The sequence below is a fragment of the Notolepis coatsorum genome (assembly GCF_963971535.1).
Source record: "Notolepis coatsorum genome assembly, chromosome: 2".
Lineage (NCBI taxonomy): Eukaryota > Metazoa > Chordata > Actinopteri > Aulopiformes > Paralepididae > Notolepis > Notolepis coatsorum.
In genome coordinates this window covers 14,984,117-15,001,270 of record NC_140166.1, presented here as the reverse complement: position 1 = coordinate 15,001,270, position 17,154 = coordinate 14,984,117, and the positions used below count along the sequence as shown (strand labels likewise).

Below are 17,154 nucleotides of genomic sequence, written 5' to 3'. Positions count from 1 at the left end.
ATTGGGGGAGGTTAATTGGGTGGGCGGGAGGGGTTGGGTGGGTGGGTGGGGGCTGTACATTGGAGGTGGGGGGGGGGGGGGGTTGGGTAGGGGGGGGGACACTGTACACTGTATATTGGAATACTGACAAAGCCATACTTGGTCATTTACCGTACAACTGGGTTAAGACATTTGTAGGGGCCAGTTTCGAATTGCAGTCTCCCGTAGGTGTTCTTTGAGAGTGTTTTTGAAAGTGGGTAGTGATTCACATTCCTTTACAGCTTTGGGTAGGGCGTTCCACATTGATGTGGCATAATTGCGAAACGTGTTTAGTCCCTTGTTTGAGCCGAATCTGGATTTAACATGATTTGTGGAGCTCCCTCTGGTGTTGTGATCGTGGTATTCACTGACCTTTGGGAAGTATTTTGACATGTACATGGGTACCTTGGTCGCATAGTGTATCTTGTAGACCAGGCCCATTGCAAGTTGCTGTACTCTGTCGTCTACTCTAAGCCATCCTAGGTTGTCAAAGTGGGCAGGGGTGAGGTGGGTTCTAGGAGTAAGGTCAAGCAGTAGTCTGACCAGTTTGTTTTGAGATGTTTGTCATTTTGTTTTTAACTTGACCTCCAGTTGATGAATACTGCTTCACAAACTGGTAGTTTGCAGGTGCCACTGTCATAAAACCCATTGAACAGCTTTTTCATAGAAAAACCATGCTAGAAAACCATTGGCATACCACCATTGTAACATTCTGGAACAACATCGCTTTTTGAGCTTTGAAAATGTCAGTCTTAAAAAGTGCTTGTTTTGTCTACAAATGCATATATGGACTAGCTCCTCCACCTGTACAGGAATTCATATATAAAAAAAATAACCATTGGACTTGGCACCAGGTCAGACACCACTGCAGAAACAAATTAGTGGGGGGGCATAAAATCTTCTCGGGGGGGCACAATGGTTTTTCAACACAGGTTCCCTTTTATACGTTTCAGCTGGGACAGCGGCGCTGTAGCTTGCTTGGCGCTGCCCACGGTGCTGAACTAAACAGCAGAGAGGCAATTGAAAAATCTAATTTATCTCTCTCTTAAGAACATTCACTTATACAAAAACAGACTGAACGGATATATATAACAGACCTGCTGGGGCAGCGGACTGAGAGCAGGGGACACAAACAGGCTGGATAAGCTGGTCAGGAAGGCCAGTAGTGTGGTTGGGGTGGAGCTGGACTCTAGCGAGGGTGGCGGAGAGGAGGAACTTTGCTAAGCTCCAGGCCATCAGGGAAAACCCCTCCCACCCACTATACACAGACTTGGCTGACAGGAGGAGCATGTTATAGGCTCACACTACCTAAATGCAGCACTGAACGGCACAGGAAGTCCCTTCCAACAGCCATCAGACTATACAATGCATCACTGTGCCTCACTGCATCACTGAGCACAGAGTGACAGTTACCATCTTCCTGGACTCTTACTTTTTAAACAGCACTGTGCAATATTACACCTACTGTAGACTTCAGTATATTTTTACTGTATTTATTTACTGTATCTTTTATTCTATTTTTATTCTATTTCATTTTATTCTATTCTTAGGCAATTTGATTTGTTTTGTTATTCTTATTTGTGACTTGTTCTGTCTAAATGTTTAATGTTGAGTGATTTGCAGTGTCAAATTTCCCTCAGGATAATACATTTCTATTCTATTCTATATCTTTGAAAAGTCTCCATTTATTCAACACTTCTGAATTCACTGACAAACTGAACTGAACTGACAAAAATAAGGTGCATATTAGCTAACAAAATTCCTCCACAGGCTACTCACCATCATTAGTAGAGCGGCAAGCAGTGTTTGGGGACAGAGTGAAATCTTCTTAAAACACTGCCCCTCCACTCATTCCTGAACTTTTTTGTTAAGTCCTTCTCAAATGCCAACTGAATTAAATTGGCCTTGCGTCGATGAAGCATACTAAGGCGATGTTCTGTAAAGACGTTCTTGAGGGTAGAAAACGAATTCTCACAGAGGGCCGTGCTAGCTATAGTGTTGTTGTTGACATCCGTGCCGACTAGGGCTGTCCCCAACTAAGGATTTGGATAGTCGACTTTGATTGGCCGAAATTAGCCGATACATTTACATTTTACATTTAGTCATTTAGCTGACGCTTTTATCCAAAGCGACTTACAAGTTCTGTACGACAAGCCATCAGGAAGGGCACAACTCTATCAGCTGAGCAACAATGTTCATCAAAATGTTGAGTGCTACAGTGTAGGTTAGTTTATTAGGACAAGTGCATGACAGTACGACTATTAGTCGACTATAAAAAAAAATTATGAAAAAATAAAACTATGAATTCTTTTCTTTTTTTTATCACCAGGCCGGGCACAGCTGACTCAGTGGGCAGGCCCGGACACCTAATGCCCGCCCATGCCGCCGGGTAACTGCATGGTCCAATGTAGACTGACCATGTTTGGCCAAAACGTCCTGTCTATAAAAAGAATAAGAGAGTCTTTGTCTGTGTAAATACATTATCTGTGTAATATATCTTTCTGTGTCAAAGGTACTTTTTGTTGACATTTTCAAATGATCAGTAAAGGAACAATTTCTCACTTGAGGTGTAGTTTGACCAACTGTCAACTTATCACAGAATGATTAGAATCTTTCTTCCAGCAAAGCAGCAGGTAACCATGGTAACCACTCCTCAAATACTCCATGCAGGGACTACAGATACACAGAGAGCACTCAAACCTACAACAAATTGACCAGTTCTGCTTTTATTTGTCAAAGCCAAGGTAATACATTATGTAAACACACACAAACAAAGACATACATTTGACTCAGAATTGTCTGTTTATTGAAAACTGTACAGCAGTAGTTGTTTATACTTCAGAAGTATGATATTTAGACTGGTAGTGTTGACAGCAGACGACAGGGACAGCAGCTTACTAGATTTTCTTACGGTAAGACTGCTGAAACATGACAGCTTCTACTAAAGTGAAATATAATTTTAAGTTAAATAGCTGTAAAGAAACAATTCACACTTTGAAATGTGTAACGTTAGGCAACAGCTCAGTCAGTGTATCCTCTACACCAGTGGTTCTCAACTGGTCTAGCCTCGGGACCCAACATTTTCCTTAGTCATTAAGTCGCAACCCACATTTTTTTAACCACTATGATTTATAATTTTTTTTTTTTTTTTTTGCAGTAATACACAATCTTTCATGCACTGTTAAAAACATGAAATAAACAAAAAGGTGGAACAAAAGTGCAACTAGGGCTAAAAACCCAATGAAATAAAATAATACTAATTGTGCTTCTTAGCAGATTTCTTAGCTTAACATAACAGACCTAAGTTTGGGGGAACTAATGGGACAGCTTAAAACCTATCTCTTTGCTCAGGCATTTCACTGATAGATATCTGCTACCACCTAGTGGCAAGAGGAAACATCAGGGATATCCTGACACAACTTGTATTTACCTGCACTATTCTTACCCTGCCTACTCTTATACACTGCCTATCAAATTCATGTGTCGGTTATTGCACTTTTTACTTCTTACTGATGACTATTTTTAAACTGAATCATTTTAAACTATTTTTATTATTTGCTAGATCCAAATGTGAAACACTGTGATTATTTGTATTGCTGAATAGAGAGCCTATTAGGATGCTAGATCCTAATGTGAAACACTGTGATTTGCCATACCTTGCTATGCTCGCTCATACCTGTATTTTTTATGTCCGTTCTATTTCATAATTTTTTGACTATTTTTAAACTGAATCATTTTAAACTATTTTTACTATTTGTGTTACTGAAAACTGTAAGCGGAGAGCCTATTGGGATGCTAGATCCTAATGTGAAACACTGTGATTCTACCTGTCTATCTTTTTATGCTCGCTTATGCCTGTATTTTTTTTACTGTTGTGAAGCACTTTGAACTGCAACCTCTGTATGAAAAGTGCTATACAAATAAAGTTATTATTATTATAGGTTGCAACAAAAGTGCAACTAGGGCTAAAACCCAATGAAATAAAATAATAATAATAAATAATTATGCTTCTTAGCAGACTTCTTAGCTTAACATAACAGACCTACAGAAAGTTTGGGGGAACTAATGGGATAACTGGGGTTGCAACAAAAGTGCAACTAGGGCTAAAAACACAATGAAATAAAATAATAATAATAATAATAATAATAATAATAATAATAATAATAATAATAATAATAATAATAATAATAATAATAATAATAATAATAAATAATATATCCTTCTTAGCAGACTTCTTAGCTTAACATCCCAGGGAACTAATGGGATAACTGGGGATGTTGTTTGCTCCTGACAAGAGTCTAAAAGTCTGGGGTGATGGTAGACAAAGCAACTCTGAGGTGATGCTCAATGTCCAATCTGTTCCTCTGCTCTGTCTTCAGCTGGACCAGAGCTGAGAAGCTACTTTCACAAAGATAGGTAGTGCAAAAAAAAGTGTAAAAAAAAAATCTTATTTACTTTTTTTTCCACACACATTCGCGACCCATTCAAAATGACCCCGCGAGTCCTCGACCCACCAGTTGAGAAACACTGCTCTACACAGACTGGCCGCGATTATCCAGAAGTCAACTACCAATCAATATTGATTCGTCAATATATTAATGAGCAGGGCGGGATGTTCAAACCGCCACACGTGCAAACGTTTAACCACCTCATCTCGTCGAGCAGTGCGTCCATTGTGTCCAGCTGCTGAAGCTTTTGTGGTCTGACAACAAGACGATAAGACACTAATATAGCGTCGGAAACCTCAAGAAGGAGAAGACAATTAATGTGAACTTTTTGAATAAAAACAAGCTGTCGAGGCTTGGTTTTGATACATTTTTGTTCCATACATTTGGACACATCGGCTAAAGATAAGATAACAATGTTGCCGGACGACTACGGCTGCGTCGTGGCCAACAGGTTCGGGAGCCTTCTGGATGACGACGCCGACCCGTTCGACTTGATCAATGACGCCGAAATAGAGAGAGACAAGAAGAAAAAGAGAGAGGAGGAGGAGCAGAAGAATAAGAAGAAGACGACGAAGCAGAAGAAGTCGGGACAGAAAGAAACTCAGAAAGACAGGCGCGCCCCGTTCGTAGATGGACAGGACCCTCCGACAGGTAACCTGTCATTTTAAGTTGTAATGTAACACTGCGTGGGCCGTCAGGCTTCCTCGGTGGTTGTGTTTGAGTGACCCCGACATCTTTATTTTCTACTTGGGAGACACGGAGTGATTCTGTTAGACTAGATGAGACCAGTCCAGCCAAGAGCTGTCAGCCTTCTTGGGTTTGGTCAGCTGCTGGTGCTGCAAGGTCACTGAGACACACACACACACACACACACACACACACACACACACACACACACACACACACACACACACACACACACACACACGAAGATACATTATGCAACTATCGTATTGTGCTTTTAAAGGTGCTATAGTAGTCTATACCAATTTTATGTAGACTATTCATAATAATAATTATTATTTTTTAAACATCCACAGCTTTTAGAAAGGTGTGGAATAAAATGATTGCTTTTCCTCTGAAGAAATTATTGATTTGTGAATTTATCATTTAAAAAATGTTGGCAGGTCCAAAATGAATGTTGTTGTTTACATGTCCCTACTACTCTCCATTTCCCCAGGTGGAATGCACTTGATTGGATAAATTACATGCTGGTGCTGCCTGCTCTAGTGGGACATGATCTAATGGCTTAATATATATAGCACTTTTTTAAAGGGGGTGTGATTTGCCAGATTTTGGAGATATCTGCCATAGAGATGTCTGCCAGAGATGTCTGCCATACAGATGTCTGCCTTCACTCCAAAACAATGGAGGTGAATGGCACTCTGTGGCACTCAAAGTGCAAAAAACTCAAAAGCAATGTCTTTTCCCAGAAATCTAGCTGGTAGACCCGACCTCTACTATGATCAACCGCATAGCATGAGTTAGGGTGAAAATAACATTGTCCAGAAAACAAACGCTCACCAATTGGGCTCAATGTGATGTAAAGACGTGAAATTACATTGTTGGCTTTGTTATGACGCTACCCTGGTCGGGGAGGTTTCAATATTCAAGTTGATCGTTTGTAAAGTCCAATGTTTATAATCCTTTCCTCAAACTGAGCTACGCAATCTGACGCGTGATTCGACCACAGCAAAACTTCCGGTATTCTGAAATCGTGGGAGAGAGAGCGGGCGGAGAAAATGAATGAATATGGACTGAATGTGCAGATTGCCCAGAGTCTCTCTGGATTGTCCAGAGATCTAGGTTTATCAATCTGCGCATGCAGAGTTGGGGAGTAGGTGCGAAAAAATGACTATAGCTTGGCTGAGAAAGTGCAGATCGACTTGGGATTGGTCTCTCGGTGTTCAGGAGACGGGGGCGTATATAAGTCTATTGGATCATGTCTCCCGCACGCCGCACCCCACAGCCGTAGCTACAACCAAAGGATCTCATCCACTTCATTTATTTTCTCCCCCGCTCTCTCTCCCATGAGCTCAATGTAACGCGGAAGTGCAGTGGTCTATGGGTTTCCCTAATTAAAGTTACCTGCTGGTCACATTTTTGCATGGCCAGTCACATGTCAGATTGTGTAGCTCAGTTTGAGGAAAAGCCATATGCAAAACTCACTGGATTATAAACATTGCACTTTACAAACGATCAACTGAATGTTGAAACTTTGCGCCATCAGTGTTTACATTGCGTCGTGCCCAATTGGTGAGTGTTTGTTTTCTGGCCTATGGTATTTCAGCCCAATCTCGCTTAAATACGTAAATAAAGTACTAATCGACCATGATCATGGTTACTCAAGATAATCCAGACCTTGCATAGATAATATACTGGACATTGCATACAACATGGTCTGTAGCATGAAGAGCTGGGGAGCAGCTATGATCTACCTGGCTGGTTCAATAAGAGTTCAAAGTCACCCACCTCCATTTTGTTAATATCCCACTGACTTGTCTGTGTCCTCATCGCCTGTAGCTGTTCCGCAACCGTTCCTACTTCCGGGGTAGGCCTGATTGGCCCCGACAGGCACGTGACCCGCAGTAAACGTTTCTCCCGGTACATTCTGAAGAGCACACCGCTGTATGTTGGAGAACCAGCGGTCTTCCTCACTCGAGTGAGACTAAAGCCGTGCACTGCACAGTCTCTAACAGTGTAACAGTAAGAAGCATTTTGGATAAAAGTATTCTGTACTTCTGTATGACAACAATGTATGCCTTTCAAATGTTAAATGATACACAGCTAAATCTACGCTCTCGCCTCTCATCCTGCTTTCGGTTCTCCAACATGCAGCGGTGTGCTCTTCAGAATGTACCGGGAGAAACGTTTACTGTACCCCGCAGACATAAGCGTCTCACAGGGCTGAGCTGTGCACGGCGCCAGTCTCACTCGAGTGAGGAAGACCGCTGGTTCTCCAACATACAGCGGTGTGCTCTTCAGAATGTACCGGGAGAAACGTTTACTGTACCCCGCAGAAATTTTTTTTTTGATCCACTTTTTCTCCCATTTTTCTATATTTTCTCCCATCCCAATTTCGTATCATCCAATTCAACCCTCCCCTGTCACGAACGCTGTTTCTTGCCTCCCACAAGCCGGCTGCAATGTGGACTAAGTCATACATAGCACAAGTCCCCTCCGGTACTTGAGGTAACAGCAGTCGCATCTTTTCACCTGCGCAGCTCGATCTCTCAGTGTCGAGGAGTAACGCGTGGGAGGCTCACGCTGCCCCCGACACTTCCTGATTCTACTGCGCAGGCGCACCAACCGACTTGTAGGAGTCGCTTGTTCACAACGTTCGATCCCCACCCTTCAGTTTTCCCTCCCCGTAATACGGCCAATGTGTATTACTGCGGACGACCAGCTAAACTGAAAACAATGTGGAGAGCTGGATTCGAACACGCGAATCCTAGCGTCTCCACACTGGTGGCGAGTGCCTTGCCCACTACACCACCTAGCCGCCTACATGTACCCCGCAGACATAATAAGCATATAAGCAGTGCTTACTAACGTTATTTCTGACCGAATTAGTCATTCATTTGTCTGCTTTCGCCAACGGCAGCGATGTGAAAGGCGAAGCGAACTCCAGCAGTAGCGCGCTTGCTCCTGGGGCTGCCGCGGGGCGTGGCCGCGGCGGGTCACGTGCCTGTCGGGGCCAATCAGGCCTACCCCGGAAGTAGGAACAGTTGCGGAACAGCTACAGGCGTCCTCATCCCCCAGCCTTCAGCCAAAACGGAGAGACTAGGGGGGTGAATTCACAAAGAATGGATTGCGCAGTGCTAATGGCACCCTTAACTGCGCGTGATTAGCGCACGCTATCTCTTTGCAACCTATTCACTAAAGATATTGTGTGGATGATATACTAGCACAAACATGCCCATAGGTGTGCAATTGGCTCACGGAGCAGTTTGCAACTGGCAGCGCAGATGGCAGATATCAGGAAGGGGACAAAATAAACCCGAAATGAGGCATAGACATAACAGTATTTTTCACCATTTGTATTTAGTTTATTTCGTAAGCTAATTTAGTATTAATTAATTAGTATTTTCATGATTCATTGCATCCTTTGTTTTTGTTACTATCTTTCATCATTGCATTTGTTTGTCATGTCATCCCCAAATAAATAATTTTGAGCAGACCTGTCCATGGTGCTGAATCTTGAATCTATGAATTTGAGTGAGAAAGTTGTATTTAATGTTTAGTTAAGAGAATAGAACCTGCATTATCCTATACTCCAGAATAAACGTTTCATTGACCGTGTTTCCAGCGTCTACTCCTCATGCACCTGACGAAACGTTATACGTTTTTTTTTATCCACTTTTTCTCCCATTTTCTATATATTTTTTCTCCCATCCCAATTTCGTATCATCCAATTCAACCCTCCCCTGTCACGAACGCTGTTTCTTGCCTCCCACAAGCCGGCTGCAATGTGGACTAAGTCATACATAGCACAAGTCCCCTCCGGTACTTGAGGTAACAGCAGTCGCATCTTTTCACCTGCGCAGCTCGATCTCTCAGTGGCGAGGAGTAACGCGTGGGAGGCTCACGCTGCCCCCGACACTTCCTGATTCTACTACGCAGGCGCACCAACCGACCTGTAGGAGTCGCTGTCCACAACGCCCGATCCCCACCCATCAGTTTCCCACCCCCTAATACGGCCAATGTGTATTAGGGCGTTTTCACACTTGGCTCGTTTGGAGCTGTTGATCCGAAACCTGGAGCGTTTCCCCCCTATTTCGGTTCAGTTGGGCATATGAACACAGCAATCACATTCTGTTGCGGAACAAAACAAGCGGGCCGAGACCACCTAGAGAGGGTGATCTCGGTGCACTTCCAAACGAACCCGACGCGACTCGTACGCTGTGAGAATGCAATCGACACACAATGCACAAAACCGACACAATAATAATAATAATAATAATAATACGTCGTGGGTCAACGTGGAGCAGCGATGAGGTACACTGCGTCGTTGATATTTGGGCAGACGATCACATTCGTCAGATGCTGGAGAACACAAGTACACTGAAGTGTACAGACAGTTTAGTGACCGAATGAGGGAAAGGGGCTTTGAAAGGTCTGCCGAACAGTGTCGCGCTGCTGCTGCACGTTGTTACAGCGGAGATACAACAAGCAGAGCAGACCCTGAAATGGTGTTTGTGTTGCCGGGTGTCAGTCAGCTGTGTCCCCGCTGCCGCGCAGGAGAGAAGAGCCGGGGTTGAAGGTTGAAGGTTTTTATTTAGACAACAAAACATATAGTTTGTAGTGATGCTGCAACAGCAGCACCGTGCGGGACTCTCTCTCTCTCTCTCTCTCTCTCCGCGGTCATCAGTAAAGTCAGGCTCGAGTCAGGGTTAGGGGGGGGGGGACACACACACCCCCCAAAATCTGACCAATGAGTGACAGTTTCCTCGCGCGTTTGTTCTGGTCCGCTGTTAACACAGCCGTGTGAACACAAACGAACTAAAGGACAAGTGCAACATTGTATCATTATAGTCCCTGTGTCTCCCTGAATCGGAACAAAGCAAACGAACTACAGGTGTGAAAACACCCTTAGTATGAACGACCAGCTATACTGAAAGCAATGTGGAGCGCTGGGCTCAAACAGGCGAGCCCAGCGTCTCCGCATTCGTGGCGAGCGCCTTGCCCACTACGCCACGTAGCCGCCCCACGAAATGTTATAAGTTAAAAGTTTATTCTGGAGCATATGAGTGTGTGGGTTCTATTCTCTTTATTGTGATTATTACCTAACCCAGCACCCAAACGAGTGATGTGCTGTGGGGGGGACTATATAGCATTGCCGCACCGCTACAATCCAGGCATCTAAACCGGCTTTTTAAGATGCCAAATGTGCGCTCGATCACACCGCGCATTGTGATGTGAGCCCAATTGTACGCAGCCTCCAACTAGGGGTGCACCGATGTATCGGTCGGGTATCGGTATCGGCCGATAAGTGCCTTGTTGACTGCAATCGACTGCAATCGGCCGATAAGCTCGAATGTGCCGATGGCAGTAGCCGATAAATATCCATCAATTTGTGTCGCGTCAAAAGGCAAAAAAAAGTTCAGTCGCGTTGCGACCTGCACAACGCCGCCCCCGGCCCACACACACACAAGCTACTGCATCAAAGTTACTACTTATGATTAACAAATGCATTCGTTTTGTGGCATTAACGTTATATAGTTAGTGTTACACGTTCAATAACATCAGCATATTATTTACCCGAACGTAGCAAGCATTACTCTTTCATACTAGCTCAGTTCCTTCCGTTGCTCATAGAGCCCTGAGTTTTACCTGCAATCTGTTAATAAAGTTTTCAATCAGACACATGTATAGAAAGGCTTTGTTTTATTATAACATTCGTTGCAGTAAAATCATTATGCCTCGTTTAGTCATCCTGCGGAGCTAAAAGCTAAACTTCGGCCGCGGGGATATAACGTTGTTGTTGTTGTAGACTAGCACAGCTCTCGTCAAAATCAATGGCGGACAAAAGCGGAAGTAAAAAATGTATACGCGCTTGCCGATTGGTGGTAACAGCAGAGGCGGGTGCAAGCGGTGTGTGACGTAATTGGCAGAATCGACTGTCAATCATAATTTCATTGGTTGAGAGCTCTGGTTGAGACAATAGTATCCAGCTGCAGCCCGGTAGACCATACTGGGAGAACTAGTACCTAGCTGCAGCCCGGCAGACCATACTGGGAGAGAGATAGTGCTATTTCTTGATGTTTCCTTTTTTTAAGCAAGTAAAGAGGCCTATGTTCATATCGGTGAGCACAATTTGTAAAACAAATATACAGTAGTTTCATAAAAAAATATATATATATTACAAAAAAAATAAAAATAATTGCCACAAATATCGGGATCGGTATCGGTATCGGCCGATTGTGTTAGTTGAACAATCGGTATCTGTGGCAAATTTTCATATTGGTGCATCGCATCCCTACCTCCAACGTTGGCAGGATTACGCACAGGAGTCATTAGCCATAGCTGGAGTTGGTAGCCGGCGGCCGTCGTCACCTATACAAAAGCACATTTGCAATGAATATTACAGCACAAATGTTTGTCATCCATGTCTTGCATCATTCCGTATAGACTGCTGTTCCTAAAAATGTAGCTGTCGTGCACAGACCCAAGGAATTTCCCAACCACATTCGTTATATTACTGGCGTCGCACATCTGGGTGTTGATTGAATATGTTTGCTTCCTATTTCTAAAAACATGTTCGTTTTCGCTTGGTGGTACGATTGGAAGGTGAGTGCAGTCAATAATAATACACTTTATTTATATAGCACCTTTCATACAAGGATTGCAGTTCAAAGTGTTTTACATAATAAAACAAGCAGCAAGAGCAATGCATAACACAAATAAAAATTGCAGCATGATGCATAATCTAAATCATTAGAAAATCAATCGATCAATGGCGCCGACAACATTGGGGAAGCCGACAACGTTAAATAACTATTTAAATAATTAAGATTGCATGGGATCTCTGGGTTTCATCAAGTAGATATAATATAATGCAGGACTTAAAGTCTTTATTTGGCATGCAAATGACACACGCATGCGATGGGCGGCACACACACAGGAACACACGCATGCAATTTCTTGGTCACTGATGCGATTGAGTCTCTGCACTTGACCCATCCCGTCGTCCTCCCCCCCCCCCCCCCCCCCCCCCAAGGGCAGCCGGGAGCAGATAGGACGTCAATGTGGGCCGCGCCCCGGGGACCAATCCAAGTGCTCCTGCCCGTCTTCGTCGGGGCAAACGGCGTTAGCGATCTGTTGTTGTGCATGTTTGTGCAGGGGGGGGGGGGGGAAACGCTTGCGGGCACGGGGAGAACATGCAAACTCCACACAAAGGCCTGGGAGATACCCCACCTGGGTAACTGGCAACGCGGAAACCTGGTCCTTATTGGGAATCGAACCCTGGACCTTATTGCTGTGAGGCGACAGTGTTAACCACTACACCACCGTGCTGTTGGTAGATCAATAATTGCTTGAGCTGGCAACCTGTGTCTCTGGATGATTTCGGTCTCGCTTGAATCAAAAAGTGATATTCTCATTCGAAATATTCTTTCACGAGCACGCCTGGCATTACGATGCCTTCGCCTGGCATTACGATGCCTTCGCCTGGCATTACGATGCCTTCGCCTGGCATTACGATGCCTTCGCCTGGCATTACGATGCCTTCGCCTGGCATTACGATGCCTTCGCCTGGCATTTTACGATGCCTTCGCCTGGCATTACGATGCCTTCGCCTGGCAACAATTACTGCTGCCATGATCACCTGAGACGCTGGCAATGACGCCCCTTTATAAATGTGCTTACTTAGTTACCATCAAATCTCTGAAGACGTAAATAGCGTCGCTTTAACTGCGCATGGCAATTAGTGCCGATCTTTGTGAATTGGAGTGTTTTTGCGATGAGGCTCATTTGCATAGAAAGGGAAAACGTTCCGCCCATATTACCTCATTTAAAATAGCACAGACGCACCGAGACGCAATGCTGATGGCAACGCAGTTACCACTGTATTTCACCCTTTGCACTTGCTTTGTGACTAGCAAACTGTGTTTCAGAGCTATTTGCACAGGCATAGTGTCAGAAAAAGCTGCGCAATCCCTTTGTGAATTCGCCCCTCAGACTCGGCTTCTTACCCCAGGCCATCGGAACACTGAACACTGATCTCTCCAGTCTCCACACACAAGCGCACATGAACACACACACACACACTACACATCCTCACTTACTCTCTCACACACCCCACATACAAACGCACTACAAAAAACGTCACTTTAAAAAAAGAAACTACTACTTTTTTTGCAATAGTCCGAACTGTATATTTGTATATATTACTCATTATTTCTTAAGCTTAGCATTGTATTTTATTCGTATTACTTTTTTTATCATGTCTATTTTATGATTTGTATTTTTGCCCAATCGAGGCAGGCATAGCCACCTACATTTCACTGCATGTCTCGTGTATGTATGTGACAAAATAAAACTCTTTAATCTCATCCTCAGGCCATAAGCCCCAGGCCCACATCGGGCCAGGGGTCACCGATGGCAGAGGAGGAGCCCTGGAGGCTGAGAGGAGCTCGAGGAGAGCCGCCCCCGGGGAGCGCAGGGCCAAGCGGGAAGACCACTCTCAGGAGTTCTCTGGTCCCATGTAGGTGTCTTGATAGAGGCTGTAGATGCAACATATAAACACATACTCATTCCTACTAGGGCTGCACGATTAATCGTAAAGAAAAACGATCTCTATTCATACATCTATCTCTCATTTCTAAATGACGACGATTCTGATTTGTGTTGACTTGTCGCCAGATTTCAGTTTTTGGGTTCCAGGTGAGGGGTAGGAGCTGGAAAACAACAGTTCCATAGCCTGAAGTCTTATAGTCATACAGTCCAAAGTTTATAAAAATCCCACAGAAAATTTGTTTTGTAGAAAGGTTTTTGTAATGTATGTAGCCTACCGGTAAAAATACAGCGTGCGTGATTATGCAAAATGGCCGTCCACTTCATAACATTCTGACGCTAGAGTCGGGACAAAGGTCTTCTTCGTCCACCTTCCCCCACTCTCGCCCGCCCGTGTGGGATCTCTTTCGGAGCGGACGTTCGTTGGCTACAACGGTGATCAATAATTTTCTCCATCAGCAGTGATTGGTCAGTTCAGGTCCGGTCAGAACCAGAAGTGGTTTGACGGAACGCTTGTAAAATTACGCTCGCCGGATATATCGTCTTGTAACTCAAGATCCGAAGCACGCAATTGGTTGATTGTCGTGGCGATCGAAAGGCGGCAAATTCAACTTTTGAACAGTGTATTGGATGATCGGCGAAAAATGCATCCCTGAGCTGACGAGAGCAAAGTGCTGCAATGCACGCGCGTCCCGCACACTGGCCTGGTGTACGCCGAACGTGTTCTAAAATAAGAGGAAAAGACTAGTTATTTTGTATGTTACAAGAGACTTTTAAGTTTAAGTCAAGCACTTTCATTATGTTATGTTTAAGTCGAGCACTTTCATATGTTATGTTGTCTGTTTAACACTTTCAGCGCCAGCCGTTTTATCTAGGGATGCCCCGATCACGTTTTTTGCCACCGATACCGATCACCGATCGTCGTGAGCCATATCGGCCGATACCGATCGTTTTTGATTAAAAAGAAATTAAAAATTATTTTATATAAAAAGTTTTTTTTTCTTTTATAAAATATATATATTATATAATTAGACTTGTACTTGTATTATCTGCGAGACATCGCCACCACGCAACAAGCTCCACTGTCTGTGTGTACTCTAGTAGCCTCCAGCTACGGCCAGGATTCTCCGGAGCTGCACCTGGACCTATACTCGAGTAGCCTCGAGCAGAGCTACGGCCAGGATTCTCCGGCGCTGCACCTGGACCCTATTGGCATAACGTTACTTAACTGCTCAGCAAGCCCTCAGCTCGAATACGCATCGAATCAGTGTTATAAGACATTGATATCAGGAGCTATCTGTAGCTACTGCTAGCCGGATATATAACGTTAATACAACGCCTCAGTGAATTATTTAGTTCAATGGGACATTTCGTTTTGAACGGTGAACTAACTTGCGCTAACGTGAGCTAACAGGTAGCATACACGTCTCTACTAGACTTTGTGGAGCGTTTGTTGATGTCAGGAGCTATCGGTAGCTGGCCGACTAGATGTTATAAGACATTGATATCAGGAGCTATCTGTAGCTACTGCTAGCCGGCTAGATGACGTTAAGACAACTATTTAGTTCAATCGGACATTTCGTTTTGAACGGTGAACTAACGTCAGCTAACGCAAGCTAACGGAGATATCAACATGGACCACTAGACTTCTGGGGCATTTGTTGATATCCGGAGCTATCAGTAGCTAGCCGGCTAAATACCGTTAGACAATGCCTACTAAAAGTGAATAGTTGACTGGGTAATTTTGTTTAAACAGTAACGATAGCTAGGTAGCTAACGTTAGCTCAGGTCGAATGCACTATCTAGACTCAGCAGAGGAGGTCCGCCTCCTCTGTGTTTACAAACTCTACACGGGTACGGGCGGGGCTAGGGAGGAGGAGCAGTTTGCAGGTCCTGTGCGTCTGAGACAAGCGAGTGAGATATCCACTTGATCAGTTTCCGCGATCTGCAAATATGACTAATTATCGGAATTCCCCGATCGCATATTTATACTGATTATCGGCCGATAACGATCGGTGGCCGATCGATCGGGGCATCCCTAGTTTTATCCATCCTTGTAGTCAATGGGCCACGCTTTAAAAGATAGGGATTTTCACTGTGCGTCACGATGTTTGCAGAGCTATATCTATATTCTATATTATAGCTATGGAGACAATACTATGGCTCATTTGACAGTCACTATCTCGTCCAACATGTAAAAAATAGTTAATTTATTCATGTATACGTTTGCATGTTATCCCGTAGTGAATATTGTATAGTTTCAGACTGATCCTGGCTAATTCCTGGAAGCTGTGTTAGGGAGCGCTATGTGAATTTAGCTAAAGGCGTTCGCGTTGCTCACCTGGACACGTTACTATTTACAAATCAAAGGTATATAATAGGTATTATGTTTCATCATGAATGCATCAAAGGCAGGGGGGGTCGTTTTTTGATGCTCTGATCGTCGGCAACGGCATTTAAAAAAATACTACATAAGTTGATCGTTGCGATCAATGTGAAATCATTGTTGGATCAAAGTAGGATTGATGTCATATAGTCCTTACCTTTACTAGGAGGTATCCCAAGAAGAATATTCCAATTGTCTGATCGCGATTTCCAGTATTGATGTCCATCGGGTCCCTGACATGAACTGGCACAATATGCATGCAGTGTGCTGAACGCGTTTCAAAGTGCTCGGATGAAGCGATTAACTTGGCTTGGTCTAAATTCTCCGCCCGACCATATATAATGTAACACAGTGTGAGATAAGGTTTCAAAGGGTGGGCGATACTGCCACCTAGCAGGATTCGGCCGGCATTGCACTCTCTGCGTCTCAGAATGAGTCCCAATGGGCGGCTAAGTGGCGCAGTGGGCAAGGTGCTCGCCACTAATGCAGGAGATGCTGGGTTCGAGCCCAGCTCTCTGCAATGCTACCAGCTTGGCTGGTCGTTCATACTAACACAATTGGCAGTGTTAGGGGTGGGAAGCTGGTGGGTGGGGATCAGACGTTGTGGACAGCGACTCCTACAGGTCGGTTGGTGCTCCTGCACAGCAGAATCAGGAAGTGACTGCTTCCCACGTGCTACTCCTCGCCACTGAGAGATCGCGCTGTGCAGGTGAAAAGATGCGACAGCTGCTTCCTCGTGTACCGGAGGGGACGCGTGAATATTTTAGGCAACCAACTTGTGTTTAGCGTTTCTCTGATTGGCCACTACGCCCATGTGACCGCGGCAGCGCGAGAGAGCTGCAGCGCGGAAATAGGCTGTCTATTGCCTCGCGCTGCAGCGCGGAAATAGGCTGTCTATTGCCATTCTCTAAGACAAACTCTAACCTTAACCAGCTCCTTAACAGCGCCTAAACTTAACCCTTCTAACCTTAACCAACTCCGAAACAATGCCTAACCTTAACCATAACCAACTCCGAAAGAATATTGCCATTCTCTAAGACAAACTCTAACCTTAACCATCTCCTTAAC

General features: G+C 44.4%; 1 protein-coding gene across 1 annotated transcript in view; it reads left to right on the top strand.

The window, feature by feature from the left end:
- The first annotated feature begins 4,810 nt into the window (after nucleotides 1-4,810).
- The window catches only part of LOC311222991 (intracellular hyaluronan-binding protein 4-like), a 34,443-nt gene continuing 22,099 nt past the window's right edge, over nucleotides 4,811-17,154 (top strand). The window contains exons 1-2 of the mRNA XM_084307666.1: nucleotides 4,811-5,117; nucleotides 13,527-13,671. Coding sequence (XP_084163792.1) covers nucleotides 4,880-5,117; nucleotides 13,527-13,671 — 383 coding nt within the window. The 5' untranslated portion in view covers nucleotides 4,811-4,879. The remainder of the gene's footprint in view (nucleotides 5,118-13,526; nucleotides 13,672-17,154) is intronic.